The sequence below is a fragment of the Aptenodytes patagonicus genome, chromosome 5 (assembly GCF_965638725.1).
Source record: "Aptenodytes patagonicus chromosome 5, bAptPat1.pri.cur, whole genome shotgun sequence".
In the NCBI taxonomy this organism is placed as follows: Eukaryota; Metazoa; Chordata; class Aves; order Sphenisciformes; family Spheniscidae; genus Aptenodytes; species Aptenodytes patagonicus.
In genome coordinates, this window is record NC_134953.1 from 2,985,299 (window position 1) to 3,008,529 (window position 23,231).

The 23,231-nt window shown below is 39.5% G+C and overlaps 1 protein-coding gene across 4 annotated transcripts in view; it reads right to left on the minus strand.

Annotated features, from left to right (window-relative positions):
* Nucleotides 1-207: 207 nt before the first annotated feature.
* NRG3 (neuregulin 3) overlaps nucleotides 208-23,231 on the minus strand; it is a 427,079-nt gene continuing 404,055 nt past the window's right edge. For 3 of the 4 annotated variants that reach the window (XM_076338348.1, XM_076338347.1, XM_076338346.1), the window contains 4 exons: nucleotides 22,101-22,227; nucleotides 18,533-18,660; nucleotides 9,244-9,414; nucleotides 208-3,580 (listed from right to left, as the gene is read on the minus strand). In XM_076338348.1, the coding sequence (XP_076194463.1) occupies nucleotides 3,073-3,580; nucleotides 9,244-9,414; nucleotides 18,533-18,660; nucleotides 22,101-22,227 (934 nt within the window). In that variant the 3' untranslated portion in view covers nucleotides 208-3,072. The remainder of the gene's footprint in view (nucleotides 3,581-9,243; nucleotides 9,415-18,532; nucleotides 18,661-22,100; nucleotides 22,228-23,231) is intronic. The other variant, XM_076338349.1, reaches the window with a different exon arrangement.

Genomic DNA, 23,231 nt, shown 5'->3' on the forward strand with positions numbered 1-23,231 from the left:
TCCAGTGAGTTCAATGGGACCGTTAGGGTCAGTAGTTAAAGCAAAATTTGGCCTACCATTTCGGCTCTTTCGGTACAACTTTCTTTTGTGTCCTCTACATAATTAATTGCCAGACCTCAGAGAAAATGTTGTCCCATTCACTGTAAAATAGGAGGGTCCACGGAGGAAAATAGTTGCGTTAGAGAAACACACAAACGACATTAAGGCTACCTGGTTTGATGTTTTCAAACCTTTTTCTTTTCCTCTGCAAACAATGACAGTTTCAATAGGATCTGAAGCGATACTCTTTACAAATAATACACTAGTCTGTCATATGGTTAATATTAACGTCTCTCTATTCAAACATGCTGAAAACTGAATAGAACAGTTAACATATAACAGTCACACATCCTTTGCTGAGTACAAGATCGCATCTCTAACATGAACTGAAGATACCCTCACCATTTCAGATCTTCATCTGTCATTCAGTCAAACATTTCATTCTCTTAAATACATCGCTCCTCCCCTCTTTCTGGGTCTTTTGGGGGTGCTGAGTGAACACATTCTCTCCATAAAGGCATTGCTTATGATATGGTTCTTTCTTCAACAGGAATCTTGCCGTGTGTTTCCAATACGTTGCCAAAGGTGAATTTGCAGTTTGGTAGGATGTGGGGGCAAGGCGGCCTTACATCTGGATTGAAAAGATTTAATTTTGAAACATCTATTTGGGCAGGATTCTGCACTTTCTTCCAGAGGGACCATCTCTTGATGAAATTAATGGTGAGCAATTAATTAATTGTGACCACACTTCTCAAATTATTGAATCAGAGCTTTATATAGTAGCCATTTTTTTATATTACAGGTATGTTCACAAGGCTTACGGGCAGGCGCAAGCTCACTTTGCTCTTGCCCTGAGCTGGCGGGATGTAAACGGTGTCGACAGAGAAGTCACGCGACTGTAGGGATGCGAAGCTGAGCCCCGCCTAATACACCTCGTCTTTCAGAGGGCTGGTTTGGTGTGGGCTTGGGGCCGTACCCACCGCCGTCAGCTCAGCTCACGCACAGTGAGATTGTGCCCAGCCACAACATACTGCAGAAACACGTCAGGGTGAGCCCACTCCTCACGGTGACCGCACCTTACTGCTACAACAAAAGCTCTGTGTCTTTGAAGAAGGGAGTCCGAACGAGGCATGCTCCATCCTGGGGCATAAAGCATAGTTTGCCCTCAAATATATTTTTATTGAAAACACACAGCAAAGATTACAGCCATAGAAAGTTCTGTAAACAAGACAATTTCATCATCTTAAAAAAAAAAAAAACAGAACCGCAAAAGAAACCCAAAATAAGACTTGCTGAATGAAGACTGTGAATAGTAATTTTTTTTCCTGCCTTAACAAAAAAAAATGACATACACCTTCAGCGTTTCTTTTCCAAATTTACTTGACAGAGGTTAAAATATTGCTTTATTCTGACTCAACATACAACAGCACTGCGTGATCGATTGTGCTATTTTGGGAAGTCTTGAGACTTGTGAACTGGAAAGTCTGGGGCACATTAATAAATCTAACAATTAATTTGCTGCAAAGGAATATTTTAATACATTCTGTATATACTGTAATTTTTTTTTTTTTAATCAATCTTCTCACATTAACCAGGGAAGGCTATTTAGCAATTATTTATTATAGTTCATTTTCTTTTTCCCCACGAATAAGCAGATATTTTAATACCAATAAAAAAGTAATGTTGTGTCACTGAACCCAATTCACTGCATTATTGGCATATTGCGTTACAATTTATGGGGGGAAGAGGGCCTCAAAAAAAAGCAAATGCAAAAAATGCTTAAAATGTGGTTGGGATACAGCAACCAGGAAATGACATTTCTTCTCTAAGGCCTTGATCCCTTGCAGGGAGTCATTTGGTGGAAACCATCTGCTCTTACATAGCCCCATTAGAAACAGATCTGTGCATGCTTGTGGGTCTGCCCATACTGAGCCATCTGCAGGGTCGAAGCTTTAAAGTTCACAAGCCTAAGCCACGATTAATTAAAGTGACCGGAGAACTGAAGGTGGGAACAAAGTAGGGCAGCGTGGACACTTATCGGCTGGATTTTGATCATATTGGATCTCCCTGACTCTTCTCTGAACAACCTATAATAAAAAATAAGTTTAAAAAAATACACACACACTCAGAAGTGCTCCTTGAGAGCTCACAAATGCCTTCAAAGTATAGTTTAGAAATGTTGAGGGGTCGGTAACGAACAACAGAGTTTATGTTCCCACTCAAAAAAACCCAACCCAAAAACCAAGACCAAACCTGTCGTAATACACACTTTTGCACTTTCTCTTGGTCTTCCTCACTCTCCACCAAGGCAGCTCTGATAGGCAAAGCTCAGAAGATGGAGCAGCCACGGGCTCCTGACCACTGCTTCTCTGCAGACCCCAATCCCACTCCACGCTTGGCCAAACCCAAAGCTCCTAAATGTCTCCATTGACTTTCTCGGGCCGACTGACACGTTAAAGCAAGGTCGAGAATTAAGCATCTGGCTCAATTTAGGGATTTATTGTCATTCGCAGTAGGCACCAGACCTCAGAAGTAGACGTCTGCGTGCCTGTTTCCACAGTATGAACCTGGAACCAAGAGAAGAGGGGGAGAGGGGACCGTGTCCGTGCTGGGCTGAGGGGACTTGTTCCCCAGGGTCTGAATCCCTGGCCAGCAGCTCACTGCAGCGCTGCCCTGAAACCAGAAACGAATCTAAGAATGGTCTTGGCCTTTGCTGAAAACAAGATGCATAGCCTAAGCCTTCGGACAGCCGAACGTGACCGCGGTACAATGCTCTGTAACTGCAACTGTATGTGTAATCCTGCCTAGAAAGCACCTGATGTACGCGCCATCCCTCCTGGAACTTTTCCCTTAAAAAAATATTTTGTTAAAAAACACTATGATATGAGGGCGATTGACTATTTGGTTTCTTCTAAGTAGATGCTCTTAAATTAATGCATATAAATAATTTGTATTTAATCTCCTCCCTTCCTGTTTAGCAAAGCATCGAATGCACAGATCTCTTGTTTCCCCTCCCACAACCCCCACACAAAGTCACTTGGTCAATACCGAGTCTCTTTGCGTTTCGCTTTTTAAGACAAATTGTGCCTCTCGCTCTGACTTGGCCATGGGGCTCATGGGCAGAAAGGCCGTGTTTTCGCTCGCGCTGCTCTCTGCTTCTACGCTCGCCAGTTCATAGTCCTCCGACCTCCTCGCGTCCGTCAGAATCCGAATCTGCTCCTGCACAGTTTCTAGCAATATTTTCACTTCGTGTTGTTCTGCTATAAGACAATTACTGACTGGGGAACTCACATTGACAAGTTCAGCTGAATAGGAGTTTTTGCACCATTTGATGCCTGTTACTTCAGAAACGTTTTGCATTTGCATGCAGGCTTCGTCCAAGCCCACAGACGGGATGATGGGAACGGAGTTGGCCCTTGAAGATGAATAGCCGACCAAGTCCTTCTGATCCACGTTATTAAAATAAGGGGTTGTCTCTCTTGAAGGCAGTTGCATATTTATTGAAGTATTCCGAGGAGTTTTTAAACCACTGGATGAATACCTGGAAAGAGTAAAAAGAAGTTTTTGTTGAACATCAAGCGGTCAGATGCAACCGGCAGCAGGAACGCGGTATGAAATTCAGTGAACTGTGCTGAAAAGATACATGTCATTTTTCTCTCACGCTAGGAGCGCTTGGTAATAGTGTGGCCCTGGGGAAAAACAACAGACTCTGGTTTTGATTCTCAGATCTGCCGGTGGCAAACCACTGCTTTTCTCTCGGCCTCATTTTGCCCACCAGTATATGAGAATAACAACAATTCCTTTTAAAAAGCTTTCGGGAGTTATACTGTATGACAATTAATTTTGTTTGAAATTAAATTTGAAATTCCACTCCTACGTTCCTAACTGGGGAAGTGGATTGATGCTTTCTTCAACATCAGAACTCTCAATGTCAAATGGCTATTTTAGAAAAACACTTTAAAAAGGTTGGCCTGATTCGTTTTCTTAGATCTCATCTGGAAATAGAGCTAATACATTGTGCTCGAGTGCTTCAAAAAAAATCCTTTATCCTCCATTAATACGTATCATAGGATGATTTTATTTATTGTGAGGCAACTTTGGTGAATTTTTATCAACATTTCCATTTTGCTTCAAAGTCAAATTCATTATTCTGATCAGAAAGTGTTTTCGCTTGCAGGAAATACTTAAAAAACAGAAAAGGAAAGTATACTAAATACAAAATAAAGGAAACAATGACAAAAACCCCCACGTTTCCCATCTGAGAAGTAGTTTCACTAGAAATCTGGTGCTCTAAGAGTTACTGTATCTACTAGTCATGATTGCCAAGGACCATAGACATCACCTCAGTACAGGAACATATTTTATTTATAATTGGCTTTGTGATCGTATCACTATTTAATAAGGCAAGCTAATGGTGAAGTCTAGTGTGTTTTATCCATGGGCGAGGAAAGCAACATTTAGATCTGGTGTGGCAGCAGGTGCTTTGAGCTCTGACTTGAAGGCTATTTTTCTGAAGGCTGCTTAAGCCTGTTGGACTTCGCTAGGGATAGCCTGGTACTCATACGTGCCTCGCTGCTTTTGGCATCAGCAGAAAAGAGAACTAAGGAAAAGAAAGTGAAATGCGTGAAACAGCCATAGTTCAATATTAGCGTACAACACTAATTAACTGGAAAGGCTTCCGTTGGCCCCATCCTCCTGGCGAGCTGTCAGACAGGAGAGAGAGGAGGAGGTATCTCTAGGCTCATTTCCAGCAGAGCGCTGCTGACTTATAATTAACTTGTCTATGGTGGCACGGTGTTTGTACAACTGCTTGACACATTAACCTGTACACGAGCACAGCCCCTGTACAAAAACTCTCCAGGCATCCCCAAAAGACCAGAAAACGCAGCTGGGAGCTCTGCGATAAGGAGGTGTTGTGATCTTTGCTGCTATCTGATGGAAAGAGATACTGCTTTGGGAAGCGGGACCCAGGGGAATAATATAGCAAGCGGCTTTTTGGGCTATGTGATAGAACTTCTTGTACATGCTATACAGCTGCATTTATGTTTTACGTCTGAGACATCTGAGAGTCAGCTTTTGGTTAACTGCATTTGCGCTATGCTTAGACACGCCTGTAGCCACTGATGGAGGGCCTTTTTAGAACAGTTTTCAAGAACCAGTATGAATGAGATACTGATCAAGGATATTATTCCCGAGGGAGGACAATTAAAAAAAAAAAAAAAAAAGAAAACAAAACAGTGCAGACCTTTGGGTTGTGCCCATTCTTGTTTCCTTTGCTTATTATATAATTGTTCAAACGACTATAGCTGGAGAGATCGCATCAGCTGCATTATTCCCTGTTTTGGTAATTCGGGCCCTAAATATATTCTGGGCTGCACCCTGAAAACAAAGGGAGTGAATGTTTTTAATGAATTTCACATGCAATGGATGTATTATATGGATGATATATAAGCAAAAACAAGAAAAGACTGAATTAAAATGGGTTTGGTGAGAAAACAGTAACATTTGCCAATTCCATAATAGAGATTCAATTATTCTTGGTATGTTGACAACTAATTGGCAGCAACAATAACATGTAACACAATGCCTGCCGTATTTCCATAATACTTTTTGAAGTACAGATAGACACACCCATTTTATGCCAGAATTACATGTTTCTGCCCTGTGCTCACAGGGCTTTCAAAGGAGGACTGAGGATGAATTAAAGCACATACACTATGTGCAACAGCCAAGGTATTAAACAAGTCGGGATGTTGCATCTAAACCGTGTGAGACCCAGCTTTTGGTTAATTACAAACTGATCCATGCTTCTACTCGTGACACCAGACTGCCGCCGTTTTCAATAGACTGAAACTTAGACCTATAATTGCAGAATCTTAATTGCATTTTCCTATAATTAACTTTCCTAGAACTGTAGTTCCTCCTAAGAAGGATATCTGTTTTTGTAATCTGAAAAATTATTTTGTCTGAATAAATTCATTCATGTGCACGTATTTCAAAGTGCAGCTCTCTCTCCACCCTCTTCCTAAAACCAAGCAAAAAAAGAAACTCAAACATTTATAAATATGCAACAGTAATTATGTTATACAGTGTTTAAGAGTCTAAATTAAAGAATGAAACTGAAAGACGCATAATAATTTTACTGCCCCCTTAAAATAGATAGTAAAGAGCGACAGAAGGGATCGGAACTTAAAATACAGAATGGTTTTTATTTAGCGTCGTACCAATAGCTTTGCTATAAACCCTGTTGCTGTAGGTGTTCAGTATACGAGCCTGACGACAAGGTCCGCTGAGATGAATGGGAGCCCTTCCAGCGGCATTACCAGGCTTTGGTTCAGCCCTGTAAGCACATATACCTGCATACACCCCCCCCCATTTTCTGCCTGTAGATATGACACATTGGGTCTTGTATACGTAGACACACTGATATCTGTATAGATACACATTCACAGGCTGTGAGGCACTGCTTCCAACCCTTCATACCGTGTAACGCAAACAGCTGTCACTGCAAGCATGCGATCAAACTGCTGTCCACTTAGCTGCGGGTAAGCTCCTGACACCCTCAGGGACTCGAATCGGTCTCCGAGATGTGACTGGCATGGAGACGGCTTGTTTTCTTTAAGCCCCTCATTTCAAGCAGGTTTTTCTACTCCTTCAAGTAGCATACTGATTAAATAACTGGTATTAGCTGTATTTGACTCAAACTCTGCGAATATTGGATCCTGTTGCAAATAATGAGATCTGGTGTTTCTTGGAGGCAGCACAAGCTTCCTTCTCAATGTGGGATGGGAACTGGAGCACTTTTACAGGACTAGACAAAAACTAATCAGGTAAATTAGCCTCTTTTCCATCAAATATTAACATACAAAATCTGACTAAACTTCAGCCAGAGCTGCTGATGGATGAACTTCAGAAGGCTCACAGAATTAGGGAGATAAACCACTTTGATTTGTGCATCCCTGTAGGGGAAGATGGAGGTGAAAAGGGAGAAGAAAGGAAGGAGCGTAACTTCTGCAGGGAACAAGGGAACTTTTCATTTGGGCTGGAAATCTAATGAGAATACTGACACTATGAAACTAGCAGATATTTAGATGGTAAAAAGCCATCTGATTTTGGGGAAACCTCTTCCTAAGTTAGAAGAATTCCACATAAAGTAGAATTAGTGAATTATTTTTTATTTCTGTTCAGAAATAAGATGCTTACTTATATTTTGTATATAAGTATCATTGCTGCAACACAAAATAACTTGCAAAAAGTTCTGTTACACTCTTGAAATACTTCATTTTCATAAAAAACATCATCAGTAAAACATCGTAATAAAACAAGGTCAAAGAATTGCTTTTGTTTTCACGCCTAACATTGACATTTTAAAAATTCATTTCCATGGGTACTAGTTGAAGACTTTTGGTATGGTATCCGTGATATACACAGACTGCCGTGACTCCCTGTCACACCACCACCTGTTGAGGCACTCAGAGGACTCCTTCAGAGAAAGGTCCCATCGTTAGAGTCGATATTAGGAAGGTGTAATTCTACAGACATCCCTAGCGCACAAAATGTGGACGAAGTGCTTCAGTGGATTGAGGCCAGAAGGGGTCACAGTCTGGTCCAAATATCAACCTTTTGCAGAACTGCAAATTTAAAATATAGGCCAGTACAAGATGATGCTTGTAATATCACACACTGATTTCCTAGAGAAGAGTAAATACAACTACCCAACAAGACAGCTTTGCTGGTTTCTACCTCACTTCTCAACCTAGGAATGGGCAGAGCCCGCGTGGCAAGACACTGCTGTTGAAGAGGGAAGGCTGTTAGCCTGCCCCTTTCAGGAAGGGTTGGCTTTGGAGTCACAATTTTCGTAAAGGAATTATACACACATTATCTTATAAACAAACAATAATATAGCAAGAAGTAATAAACAAGTTTTTCCTTAGAAGCAGCAAATAGTAACAACGAAAGAAGTATGAGACAAATTTGTACTATTTCGAAGAAGTCACCGGACACCCAAACCTTTTGCCGCTTCGCTTTCTCCCTTCTTAGGTAAGCCCTGTTCTTGGTCTCTCTTTCCTAATTACTGTGGCCAACTTTGTTAGGTAGATTCAGCTACAAAACATCTAGTGAGCCAAGTCGCCCTCTCACAGAGTACCCTGGACCGGGCGATCGGGCTGCAGGTTGGAAAGCGTGGCGAGGGAGGCGCAGGGGGAATGTGTGTCTGCGCGTGTGCCCACACGTGCAACGACACACACGTGTAACGACGCTTATTCTCGGTCAGCACTCGGGGCCGTCGTTTCCCAGGACGTCAGAGTGGGTAGTGGTAATAGCGCCTTTCTTCCCTGAGGAAAATTAAACACGCAGGTGACCTCAGTTCTGCACTTCATAAAGCCAGCCTGGTACCAAAACGGGCAGCTGCCTTCTCGCAGTGTAACTGCTCACTTCGCTGCACTTAGTTGTCACTTACACGTGTCCAAATGAAACTGGTGTTGTTTTATTCTATTCCAGATATTGCTCCTAGTTTTGCACATAATGCGTTTGTAGTGATTCTGGAGAGTCTTTGGAAATCCATAGGGATATGTAAATATTATGCAAAATACCTCAGCAATTGCAAAAGACTTCAAAGGCAGCTGTAGGTGCTCAGGAGCACTTCCGAAATTCAGACCTTATGTAGAGCTGGAGCTCACATTCAATATTCTAATAAGCTGAATTAAAAAAGGAAAAATATTGGATTCTTTGTGCGTTTTCAAAGACAAACCTGTGTGAAGTGATTGGTCTTCAGTCTACAGCAAACACACTTTGCAATGTACATAGATTGATTTAAAAAAACATGAAAGTTGGGACTTCTGAATTATTTTCTCTTACTTGCCCAGTGCTGATGGAAGAAGAAAATGCTATGCAAAAGTTACTAGAACTGCACATCACGGCACCACTAGAAAAAGCATCAGTTATGAAGAGGAATGTTGCCAATCACTTACAGTTTGTTCTGATCACTCCTTCCTTTGAAAGGCTTAAAAAGAGCAGCCAGCCAAATAAAAACGTATTACCTTCAAAGAGCCAGTACGCTGAAAACATTCTTCTGCTTTCAGTACTATAAAGCCTGGATCCACAGTACACTACAACAAAGTTGGAAGGACTGTAATGGCAAAGCATATCAACCACGTAACAGCAGCCACCCAAACACTGGCTCACTTCCGTTATGTCAGTGCTTACCCGTGACAAGGTATTGTGTCCTGGTCTGTGATCCTTGACTCTTCTAGCTGTTGATATGCTGGTCCTGTAATTCCATTGAACCTACCCCGAGGTAAGGGAGGAGTCCTCCGAAAGGCATTTCTATGTAGCATCCCGCTTTTTTGTCCTGGGCTGCAGCATGAAGAGAGACTTCTAGGAACAACACCAAGAGTACAGTAAAAATTATCACAGCAAAAGCGTAAACTTCTGCAAAGCAAAGAGTCAGGATTAATAACGCATGGATTACTGTTCCTATAAACTTTGCTGTGGCGGTCTATGACATCAGTAGAAATTCTCTATGGAAATACAGTACTATAATCCAAAGTTAGCTGCTGTTTATGCCGTTTTTAATGCGTCACCTCTCTTCTAGGAACGAAAATAATTGCCTGGTATATTAAATGTTTTCTTGTACTTGATGAAGGATGCTGCTTCTCTTTCCATGCTGCATACCATAATCTTGCTACATTGCGTTGACTCCTCAGACAGTACAAGTAAACAGCACAGCTCCATCATACCTACAGCTGAGCTCAAAATCGTATCTTAGATTTAGAGCCCACTGTATCATCTATCAGCCTACGGAGTGCTGCTTCCTGATACATTAAATTGGGAAAAAATGTAAGTGAAGAATATAAGTGAAGCTTATGAACTGCCTCTTGAAGAAATCATCTATGACACAAGTTTTCTCCACGTTGAACAAGATTTCTTTTCTATATTGTTTTATTCTTGTTTTATATACATTGATTGTTTTCTTCTTTATACATAGATAAATACTGTGTTGTTTCTTTATGCAATATAGTACAAACTTGAATGTGATAAAAACAAATAATAGTTTTCCACTTATTTTAGAAAATTGCTTTTGTAAACAACATTTTTGTACTGTTTCGAAAGGAGAATGGATTTTTTCCATTTCGTGCAGGAATTAAAAGGTGTCTAGAATCCATAGTTTTGGTATATTAACCATAAATTCAGCTGTTGCTAATGCAAAAATAAGGGAACAGAGAATTAAGGCAAGACATAACCTATTTCTACTGTTAACAGGTCACCGTACTGCACGGTGTGACTGGCTATTCGTTTTCCAGCTACTCCTATTTCTCTTGACATCTCCTGGGTCTCAGAAATGCGTATGTAGTACCTAATATTCTGTCACATCCTTAATGATGTTTTAATATAGCTTTTGTAGATGAATTTTAAGAATCATTATTTTTGGTTAGGTGAATAATTTCAACTTCTGATACAATTCAGCTATGCAAAAGACTTTTGATAAGTTTGCTTCTCTTTTCCTATTATAATGTGACTTTAAAAGCAATCTGCATTTTATACCTAGCGGGAACTTTATTTATAGTTAGGGCCACATCTACTCCCAAAGCAATTCTTGCTTGGACCAACTACGTTGGACAAATTCTCTTGGAGCGTACACTTCCATTAAACCCGACCTTTTCTCCCCAAAGTCAAAACATAAGAAAGGAATTCAACAGTCTCTATCCTACTGCTCAGGCTAGCGGTGTTCCATCACGGTCTCCGCTCTGTTCTCTTCCACACTTTTACTTTCCTGGTGCTTTTTAATTGGAAAGATCAATAATCCATAGCAATAGCACTCCCTCAAGGATTTTTGATGCTTCCTTAAATACATTTTTCCTCAGCTATTAAGGAGGCTGCGAAAAACTTTTTTTAAAAAACCTGAAGTTTCAATTCCGAAGGCTGAGTTCAAGTTGTGAGTTAGAGTTCATATCCTGTAAAATAACACTACCACATCACAAAACAATTGGCAATTTCTGCTCAGGAGAGTCTGAGATTATTACAGCAGGGGATCTTAAAAGATGCAGCTGAATGAATAATTTGTGATGGATAATGAATTTCAGGGGTTTTTATTGATTGCAGTATATTCATCAATGTACTAGAAAAGTCAACAAACTGATTAACTTAACAGACTTTAGACTGATCGCAAATATTTGAAACTAGAAAGGCATTGCTTAATTGTGGTTGGTTTGATGCCCTCGCACATCTTCCTTGTTGGATGAGAGCACAGGGTCTCCCATCTGGTAACATGCACATGCAAATTCACAAAAGCTCTGCTTTTGTGATAGCTGTAATTGCAACCCATACAGGTGTACCTGAGATAACTGGCGTAGCCTGCGGCAAAGAGGCATATAAATGCCCTATCTGTACTGCCTTCACCTCGCACTGAAACTCCCCTTGCTACATCGAACGCTAGACGCTACAGGCTGCTAAAGGTGCGTGGGCTGGTTAGAGGGAAGGGATCTGGCACATGCCAACATCTTCCTGCAATCACAGCAGCTCCAGCACCGACAGAGCTTATTTGTTGCTCATGTGAGGTTCTTTCAACACTTCTGACAGAAAAAACGGAGGGGAAAGTGAACAAAGGTCATTTGTGGTCATGGACAAGACAAATTCACTAAGAAGGAGCAGGAAATATTTACAGACAGTGCAGCTGCAAGCAAGCTGCATGATAACGCTCATTTCTGAAGCACCAAAGACAAGATAGTAACACTTTTTGTTAAAAGTTCGATGAAAAAGTAACTCCAGCATAATAAAGTTTTTCCTTTTTCACAAAACTGCCATGAACGTCAGCCTACTCTTCCTCCAAAATTGTTAATACAGTCCTTCTCAGGCTCCTGCTCTATTGCTCACGTGAAGCGTTCCTCTCTCTGAAGCAAACAATGCCTTTCGGAGTTCTTCAGGCAATTTATCCTCCTTTAGCCACCATTACGGTTTCTTCCTCCCGGTACTCCAGTCTAACTGGGTAAAAGAAACCAGCCCACATAACTGAGCTGTTCAACAAAACAGACCAATGAGGAAAGCTGTGGCAGATATGTCTTTAAAATCTATTAATCAATTACTCCAGAGTAACAAAAATCAGAGTATGCTTGAACTGGTTCACAAGTAATGCATAAACTAGGGATAAATACATTCTGATGAATTAATGGTTTGAAAGAAGCAGTTCAAGCATCTCTAAAGTTAATTAAGAACTTGGGATTCATTGTTGCAAATTGTTTTTGCGTGAAAATTTTCTTTAGGTTGAGCAACCGAGTAAAAACAAAGTCTGTCTCAGCAGGTGGAGTATTCTCTTCTCAAGGCACATAACACAACTCCCAAGTGCAGTTAACCGTGTTCATGAAGAGGAGAAGACTTGCAGTGAATTTACAGTAACTCTGGGAATCCTCCTGTACTACTTTTTAGTTAATTACTAAACAAAATTGGTTATACATCACATTATGAACACATTCAGAAGTAACTTTGTCAACAGGAACATGAAAAGCATTAACAAGAAGATGACAATTAAAGTGTTAAAACTTTAGATCCCAACCCTCCCCTTCTCGTTTAATAAGCACAGTGGAGCTACAGAAATAGTGCTTATAACCATGGTTGCGTGTATATCTATTTTACTTGTTCTTTCCCCTTTTTTCATGATTGTAATTCATGAAAAGAAAGATGCAAAGTTGAGGGAGGAAGGAAAGTTCTAAAATTGATTGTAAATACTCTGGCTCTGAACCTGCAAAAACTATAGAGAGAGGCATATTATATTACATACTATATATGTAATATATATTACATTACCCACTGGTCACGAGATGCAAACATTAGTGTTGAAGACATGGGTTTTGTCCTTGCAGGACAGAAACAGTAAATAGACACCCCAATGACAGAGCTAGCTGCCAGATAGACAGCGTCTTCTGATGTTCCCTAGGAGCCGCACGTTTAGGCTAAGTTAGGCAATCTACTGCTAACATTTGTACAGATCAACTATTCAGACTTTCAACCAATTTTCAGTTTTAATAAAAAGGGTCTGTTATACCTGAGAACATCAGCATCTCTCAATAAATACCATGCAACAATAACAACGCTGTATCACGAAGCCCTTTTGTTAGACTGTTTACAAGAACGAGATGACACACAATGAGCACGTCTCTGTTGGAGCCTTGGCTCTCCAAAGCGAGAAAGTTAACATAATGTTTGGGACTTCAACAAAGCTGGATGTGATTAAAATAATACTAAGATTGTAAGGAGATTATTATGCCAAAATAGCCATGGCATGAGAGAACGGAACTTAACAGTTTTATCCCTTTTTTCTCTATAGCGCCTTGTATCCCAAGCATTTAAACATCACTCTTTTCCCGTGTCTTTGCAAAGTAATCACGCACTGTCTCAGTACACCATTACTGTCTAGGGAAATACCTAATCTACAATGGCACGATGCCCTGCGTTTCCTAGCTCGTGTTTACGAACCGTTACAGCTGGTCAGGTTCTCAGCCCAGGTGATGGAGTGGGACTGTAGCCTGCTGTTTGCAAAACTTTCTCCCTCCACATATGCAGGAGAAGCCTTCCAGCAGCCAGCCTATACCTACAAATCTACTCTTGATTTCTGAAATGGGAGCATTGTTGCTTCCATTGTATATTCACGTATTCAGGAATATAGCATGTGCCAGGGATGATCAGGGACTTTGCAACTCTACATAAATCCTTCAACACTACCTATATCATCTGGTCACCATCCCGGTTTCCAGAGGATAGATACATACAATAGGAAAAGGGAACAGAGCATTCGAAGGTACTTCAGTGGGACTGAGCTTAACCATCTGCCATAACTTCATCATACACTCCCTGTAGTGCATTGATCAACCTCCATCCTAAAACTACAATGAGAACCAGGCTACTACTCCAGAAAGTTGTTCTATATTGAAAACTTTGAGGCTTCTTTTCAGTTTAAAATTATTTATGGTGAGTATACATCTATTTGTCATATGTGCCACCATACTCCTTCATTTTAAATAGGCCGCCTGCTTCTCATTATGCTTTCTCTGATGTATTTATAAGCAGCAGTCATATACTCTTTTCAGTCTTCTGAACTGAAGACTGAAACGAGACAGACTGTCTAACACTTCCTATGGAACACAGATTATTCATTCCTCATGTTAGCTCATGAATGCAATCTGAGTCCGTAGTAATCAGCAGGCCATTTTAACCAGGTGAGATAATCGTGGTGCATTCTCCTGCTATATTCAAATGAAGTGACAACAGTGTCTCATGAAGTGGTTTTAATGTTTCTGACTTTCTGATGGAAATGTCTGGATTAATACTTCCTCTCATCCCGTTTACCTTTTGCACAGCTGCATCACTTTGTGACTTGGTTATCCTTTGACCAAGTAGTATATACTGAACCTTTTCTTCCTCATTTGTTTCTTAAATTTTGTTATTAGTTCCCAAATGCCTGACCTTGTATTTAGTACTGCTGAGCTTCAATCCACCTCTGTTATGCCACTCTTCAAAGTTATTCAAGTCATTGTTTATATCTAGATCCTTATCTATACTGAGTCTATCTTTTAACTAATTTTTTTCAGTATGTTCCAACTTTTTTGCGTCAAAGTCATGCACAAAAGCATTAAACAAAATTTGTCCCCAACGGTGACTAATTCTTTGAGACCTCCATTAGTGCTCTACTGGTGAATGTCTTCAGCCCAGCACTTACCTTCTCAACGTAACTCCTTACTGTCTCCCTTTTAACCACCTCTGTGTATCTGCATTATAGTTTTTCTGCCTCTCTCTACTTTCTCCCATTAAAGGCATTAGACACATGTGACAACAAATCAAACGTTGCCTGAGGCTGTGCTGAGACCTAGCTCACCTACACCAAATACAAAGAAAGTCATCAGTGTAGTGTTGCAGGAACTGCTGCTGGTAAACCTCATGATAATTTTTAGCCTTTTATGCATCTATCCAAAGAATCTGCTTCCCCCGCATTTGTCCTAAAGCCTTGACTAATTCAACATAACAGGTCTTCAGTTTCTGCCATAAATTTTTCCTCTCCCTAAATATTTGACATTTGCTATTCCATCATCACGTGGCACGGCTCCCATTTTGATAGATTTTGCTACCAGACTTGAAATTTCATGAGCCAGTTCTCCTTCCAGACTTCTTTGATCAAGATTAACCAGACCATCTTGACTTGAGGGCTTTGATTTCTGCATTTTACTTCCACTTTGACTGTAGTAATGTCTATTTTAATACATTTGGTTCTATTCCCATTCAACCTTCGTCCTCAAATAATGATCCAAACTGAAAAATGAAATATATTCATTCAGGATTGCCCTAACTGCTTCATGTATCATCTCTGTCCCACCATCAGCTTTGCTTCTTTCTGTATAGTACTCTTCTTGTTTATACAGCAAGAACAATTGATTGCTTTCAGTATTACCAGTAATTCTTAACTCTCAATGATTCCTGGAAATGTTGACTTCAAGCATGACTTCTTGCCCTCTGTGATATTGTTTGTTTCTTCCCCTATACCCCATTCCTTTTAGGCATTCTTTTTTAGTGAATTTCTCCAGAAAACTATGTTCTTTCCTTGGGAAAGTATCAGATTCCTTATACTTTCTCCCTTTCAGGCTTCCTCTGCCTTTACTTTCTTAGTTGCTTTAGTTTATCAATACTTGTTCTTTGAAATTCAATAGCCTTATTTACAGAATAACCGTACTCTTAATTTAAACTGAATCAATTATATTGGGAGCAGAAAGAGTAAAATGCTTACTAAATAAAAAAAATTGTTTTTACCGTGGTTTTCATGGTGTTGAAAGTTCATTAAAATGCAAACACGAATTATTTAACATTTTAAAGTAAGTTTATCCTCTTTTGGCATTTTTGTAAGACAATACAACTGCTCTAGGCTGAAAGCCTCTGCATTTGGCTTTCAACACGGTATTCTCTGAAAGGAATCCCTCTAAAATCAATGATGACTGAATCAATGAATGAAAGTCAGGATGACTAATTACCAAGAAAACTGCTATTCAAAGGGATCACAACTCAATCCCATAATTAACAAAACTCTAATTTGTTTCTATCTGTTAGAAATTAAGACAGCATGGGTTTTCTTCTTACTAAAACCAACACATAATCCAAGATGAATTTTTGAGCACATTGTATACTTTACAGGAAGTTTACTGATTCAACGCATTTGTTACTTTCCAGTTCTGACAGTACTAAGAGTTGTTCTACATACGCAAGCAGATGATGTAAAATTCTTCTACCATAATAACAGTGCATAATACAGGTGAAATATTTTAGGACTAAGATTCAGTGGAGATTCAAATTTTCAGTTCAACCTCTGCAGTAATTCTTTGCATGCAGCTAAGGTTGGCAGAGACAGAAAATTGCTATTACCTAGTAATCTGAGTGAAATAACTAGGTGATCTCTGTCAGTCAAATTTCAGCAACCCCAAATGATTTTCCATCTCGATAATCTTACTGCCAGGCCAAAATTGTATTGGGTTTAGGAACTGGAAACAGACAGCTCCTGATTTTAAGAAATAATCTCCCATCATTAGTGCCCTTGAAAACACCAGCAAACAGGTCTGGACGCAGATCAAAATACTTCCGTAGCAAGCAGAAACAAAGCAGTAATACAGTTTAACAGCAGCATAAAACAGAGAACCTGCAGAGCTGCTGCAATTTTTCCAGGCTCACGTCAGGTTTGGAATGAAATGAAGGGATATTTAGGACAAAATGTATCCCAGTAAAAAAAGAAGTTTCCTCATTTGGCCATATTGAACACTACTTAGAAACTAAAGAAACCCAGTAAATCAGGAAGCCATCACATGGTGCATAAATTAAAGACAGCCTTATAAGTCTTAAATGTTCAAATCTGTTGCATGTTTTATAAAGGAAGGGCCTTATATAATAAATCTTAAGTTATAAAACTACAAAAAGAATTATTTATAAATTAAGCTAGTCATTCCACATCTTAAAACAGTTCTGAAGCAAAGACTCTTAAGATAGTCCGATGCTTGACATCTGCAAATAAGATGACTGTTGTTTGTTTTTTTGGGTTTGTTTATTGTTTGGGGTTTTTTTTCCCCCCTGGGAAAGAGAGATTTTGTGTGCAAAGGTGTTAAAATGAGCAATCTGGGATTCTGCATTAGTTCACTGTAAATTCAGTGTGCCTTATTCTGTAATTTCCCTATGGAAAACAGGGAGTCCAGAGAGTCATTCAGCTTTTATTTTAAGTGATGTTCATAAACAGAAGAAATATTTTCAGTCTGTATTAATTTCCACGTTTTTAAGCTTAGGTAATGTCATGGCACAGCACCTAAAACATTTCAAACTTGGATATTGCAATCACGTTATTAAAGGTAAGGGAATGTCACTGTGTTTTTTCTGAACTTCACCTTTTGACTAAATGGAGATAAAATTCCCCCCAGAACTTCAGTGGAAAGCATTCTAGGCTTTAAGCCCTAAGAAATGGATCTGACGTGACAGTTGGCATTACTTTTTCATGCCAAATTACAGGCTTAAGTAAGGTAAAAGTAGATAGGACCCAAATATCCCTTCCTGGCTCATATGCTGCACTTTGGTAGGTTAAGCAAATGATTCATTCAAAAGAGAAGGAAGATGTAGCTGACTGGGGACTGCAATGAAAATGCACCAAATACTACAGAAGCTAGACCATAACCTCACGCGATCCCAGACTTTTTTTTTTAGTAATTTTAAAAAATCATCCTTTTAATAAATAAGTCTTCCCCTCCAGATTATCTAGCTAAAAAAATTCTGAACTCATTTTTCTCAGCCTTTGTTCTCAGTGTGCTCTGGACCAGACGTTACCACTGCCATTCCACCAACACTGTTGCTTATACCATACGTGAGTTTGCTTTCTAGTCCCATAATGAAGCATCTGCACTCTTTTTAATCCAAAAAGACTATAAGCAGAATTCTAATCCAAATGCCATCCAGTGATGGGTGACTTTCCTCTTTTTTTCCTCTTGGAAACAACCATCCAAACTTTTTAAAGACGAGTTTTCAAAGGCCACCATGTGTTCATAAATAAGTCATTATTCATTTCAAGTATTATTTGTTTAAAGAAACAGTGAGAAAGGCTGGAAGTTTGCAACCATGTCTTTCCGCAGCAAATGAGTCATTAACTTCGTGAACATCGATTGGGAAAGTCTTGTTTTTAATGGTTTCTCAAACTATGGTTGTTTCATTCACTGGTCTGTGTCTACAGCTTGGATGGTGTCTTTAAATGCTTCCTCTAGGACTTTCACAAAACAGAGATAAATTCGGTGAGCATTGTTATTGCCTTTTATGTCTGCAGCTAAGAAAATGCTTGGACATCTGCTTAATAAGTCGGCTGAGGCTCTGCTGGTACCGTATCATTCAGCATCTCTCCTAGTCACAGCGCACAATAATCCTGCACACATATCACCGGTTCAACGACACCCCTCAGCAGCCTGCCAGATCTCCCATCAGACGGCCGTTTGCTTACCTATGTTGCTTGATGGGCTGGGTTCCTCTGTCGGGAGACAAGGCCTCTGGGAAAGACTGAGGGCCTGAAAAACTAGACTCCATAACTTTGTCCAAAATAGGCCCAGGATGCCTGTCTGTTTTTGAATACTGTGGCACAGAGAATAAAATTAGTTAATATATAAAAGGCAAAGTACATTGTTGATGCTATTCAATCAGAATTCGTATCGGAGTGGGGTAAGAAGTGCTCTAATGCATTTTTGAAATAAAATCAGGCATTGCAAGTAATACATTCACTCACTATTGTTTACATAGCGGAAAGCACCGGTACTCATTATCCCCATTACCTTCTCCACACCAAAATGCTGATACCTGCATTAGCAGCAAAATTACTGACTGATCTGCCCATAATGATAGGGAACACTGATTCCTTTGAACAAAAGCTTGTTTTTGTGGCTGTCCGTGCAGAGACTGAGATCACGAAACACATCTCAGAGGACGGTCAGCACCTTCTTGGGTCCTTCGGTGATTTCAGTCAAACACTGCTTTTATCAGCACGCGTAACTATGAAAACCAAACTGAAACAGCATCTCTATCATCAGATACGTAAGAGAAACATTTGAATCCTATCCGTAGAGCCAGATATCCCTTCTGAACAAGCCTGAAACTTTTGACCTGGGAGTATCTATGCTAGTAAGAACAGCGTAAACATAATTCTTCTTGCGACAGTTGTAGGCGTAGGGCAGTCTCTGGGCACACAGGGAGACACCGGACATCAACAAGAACAGCTTTTCTTCTTCTTGCTTTGCGATTCAACTGGAAGTTCAGCAAAAATTGTGTCTCTGATCCTGAATGGAGCCAGAAAGTCAAAGTATAAAAAAAGCTGCATTTTGGCTTGGAAGAAGAATCAATGTTGTTAGTGGTTACTGGGCAATATCTCAGAGATATGAGAGGTTAACCCACATTTCCACTCGGGTACGAAAAATACTGCACTTTGCGGATTTTTCATGTTGCATTACAATGACCTGCACTAAAACTAATTGGTTGATTTTTCTTTAATCCATTTCTTTCTGTATTGAGTTTGTATTTTTAGTACTAGATACCTAGATATCCATGTTATCTTTACAATAAACTGGTATCGTGGAAGCTATTACATGATTAAATATTTTAGAAAGAAAACACAATTCAAACAATAATAATACAAAGAAAATCACGGTGGTAAAAAATGCCATGCTATGATACAAGAGCATAAACATTCGTGGAGAAGATAGTAAGATTTCTTTTAAAGTACAGTTCTTTTTCATAATTATTTTGTTGTCTAACAAAAGACCAATAACTCCTTAAAAATACAGAATTATTTTCTGATTCTCACTTATTCTTATCGACATTTCCCCAGACTTCAGCAAAATCAAAAAGGAAAGTCATACAAGATTACTCGTTTAAAAATGGGTTACATGCAATTTTAGTCCATCCTACTCAGACTTCTTATGACTGATTTCTACAGATAAAATAACAGATCTTCAAATTTTTCTCTAATGCTCTTCTCCCTCTTTCTGTTGTGCGAAATACCCAGCAGATACGCCCGGGGCAGACCTCTGGTCTCTGACGGGGAGCCATTCAGCCATTCCTGCGAAATACCATTTCAAAGTTCTTTTCTGCTGCCTCGCCATACCCCCTGCCCTTTTTTTCCCCCTTCAATCTGCCAAGTTTTGTAAATATTTAATGAACTGCCTGCATGCATTCCTGCACTAAAATCTTGCTAACAATAGAAACCATTATTACCCTGCACTGTTACGCTACATCCCGCACGAGGTCATTCTGTTTTTCTTCCTTAGTATCTTTGCTCCCAGAGGGAAAATGCATTAATGGCAAGGAGAAAACAGCTGCCTGCAAGCAGCCACAAGAACAAGAAAACGGTGTGTTAATTACCAGCACTGATAATGCCAGTCTGAACAGCATTAAAAGCTGAAAAGCAAATTTGGATTAAAATAGTAAATAATAATAATAATGGTTTTTAATCTCTAATATCTGGAATCTACAAACTGCTACTTCAGCCATTACGGCTATTGTCATGGCAAAAGAAAAAGACTTAAATAAAGCTTGTTGATGTGTTTGTCAGCTGCTCCGAAGACATCAAACTGTTCATCATGATGATGGGTTGACAAAATATTGCACTGAATTACAGTGAGAAAAAGGCAAAGAACATATTCTTAGCGTTAACCAAGACCTACTTTATATGTTAGAACAAAAGGATCACAAAAGCTCTTCACAACTTTTCCTTTTGTTGCCATCGTTACAACCCAACAACACTCCCAACAGCTTTTTTTTAGGGGCTAGAAGGAATATATGACTGAATGAACTGAAAGTGAAACAAAGAATTGTACAAGGTTCCCTAAACTGTGATTATGTCGATGTAGTGGAGCTACCTTCCTTCTTGAAATAGCGTATTTTTCCTGAACCACAAAGCATGTCATGACCACAGCGATGCTCCTATAAAACAAGACTTTTAGTGAACACAAGCAATGCTCTGACAACTCCTCTGTCATAGCATGGAGGCTCTGCTTACTCTGAATTGGTTAAAAGGGCTTATCCTTATTTCTACATTAATTGGATGTAAACCAGGAGTTGAGACATCTGTGGCTAAGCGGGCAGGAGTGCTCACTTTTGCTAAACTCCCATTATTTTGATGGAATCTGGCAAATAAGGTCGTCAGCCCCTTAAGCAAATCTAAGATACTTTTTTTTTTTTTTAAGAGAGTTCAGCATTTAGAAAGGCTTCAATACATCTTTTACAATTTCCGATTACATTGCTACCAGGATCCTTCTCAGTTGTTCCAAAGACTTTGTTCAAAATAAGACAGCGCTAAATGAGTATGTCCACGGCGAAGAGAATGACATGCATTGGAAAATACCTTGCAGCCAGGGCTAAATAAATCGGTCGCCCTCAAGTTCCTTATTTCAAATACGCTTTACGTATTTCATGATTGTGGGATTGTATTAACCTACATGTAACTACATACAGAAAATGACTAAATAAATTTCAAATTTAATTTGAACAAACTAACCTCTTTCTGGTATCAAAAATCCCTTTCACTGAAGACCCAGGAAAAATGAGACCATCCGCACAGTCTTCCCTTGGGCACTAGTTTACATGTGTAAATTTAGTTCTAGATTTTGAATTTACTCTGAATCAACTGTGACAAATCTCCACATTTTTTCATGCAGGTTCATTAATTATTGGAAGACTTGAAATCACTTAAGATCAAGGACCCCTACTTCACCTATAAACCGTACATAGCAGCTAAGGTATTGCTGGAAACAATAATAGTAATTTCCAGTGCTGCTGGATGCAGAGCTAGGGGGCTCACCAAGGTCTATTACATGAACAAAATGTACCAGGATCCACTGAAATGAGAAAAAAATCCCTGCTTGGTGTTTTCCATTAACAGGCCTGACAGAAAACATTTTATGAAAGAGGTGAGAATTCTTGTTCCCATTGCTCAGATGCTAATAGCAACACGGCGATGTGCTGCCATCAGCAGCAGGAACTCAGCCAGGCTATTAAGCGTTGTAGCTGGCAGGATTACTTACATTTTGCAGCTGGACTCGGCTTTGTGCCATACACTCTGACTTTGCCATCATGCTGGAAGCATTTAGGCTGTAGGTTTTCCTATTCTGTGTTTCTTTCAGCTGTTCATGAATTTGCTTTGTTTGTTTCCTGCAGAGAGAAATAAAATTCATGGAAGAAAGAGGTAGTTTGATCTTCTACTATAGCCATGATATTTTTATAGCCATGGTTCCCTTTGTTCAAAACTTCACCGTATTAGATTAACCAGCTGAGCTAATTCACTAGTGTCTAATATTTCAACGCAGTGGTCATTTTCTGGCGAGGCTTAAGAAAGGAAAAAAAGAGCTCTTCTGTTTAAAATATCTTCTATTCTCAGACTACTATAATAGCATGCCAGTTGTTTTAGTGCAGAATTTTGTAAGATCATCTATTACATATTTAACAATAGCTTGCAAGTAGGCCTGAATATTAAAAAAGCATTTTGCTCTGATTTGGAACAAAGATTTTGGCAAATACAGCAGGCATTAGCCCCTGTTGGCTATAAAAAGTGTTGAAGAATGAAAGATTTCTGCTAGCAGCTGATTAGAGTTGACCTATAACCCAGTATCTTGTATAGACCAGCTTTTGCTTACATGCTTAAACCTGGAAAAAAACCATCAGTACCGTATCTGAGGCTGTGTTTTTGACATATTATACTATGATTCACTATGTCAGAGCTAGGAATACCACTAGATGAATCACTTGCAATATTCCGGAGGTAACTGCACCATTAATAAAGGCTTTCTGTTTCTGCCACACTATATTGGCAAACTGAGTTTTAAAGTTCTGTACATGACTGAGGATATAGGCAGCAAACTTTATTTTAAATATTTCTTTTACCTTCTGCAAACAGATATCTCAGCTGGGCAAAAACTGTTAGCAAAATATATTTAAGGTCTTTTATCAGTCTCCATTTTTTGATAAGCTACATTGTCCGAGACTATCCGTTTTAAATGATCACGAGAAATAACTCCACAATACTATTTTAATTCTTTCTTTCCTTCCGTCCCTTCTTCCTTTTTCTCCCCAGCAGATGCATCTCCAGCAGCAAACCTACAAAGGCCCTGGAAACCGTCCAGCAAGGTCAAGGGCTCGTCAGCAGCAGCAGCACTTCG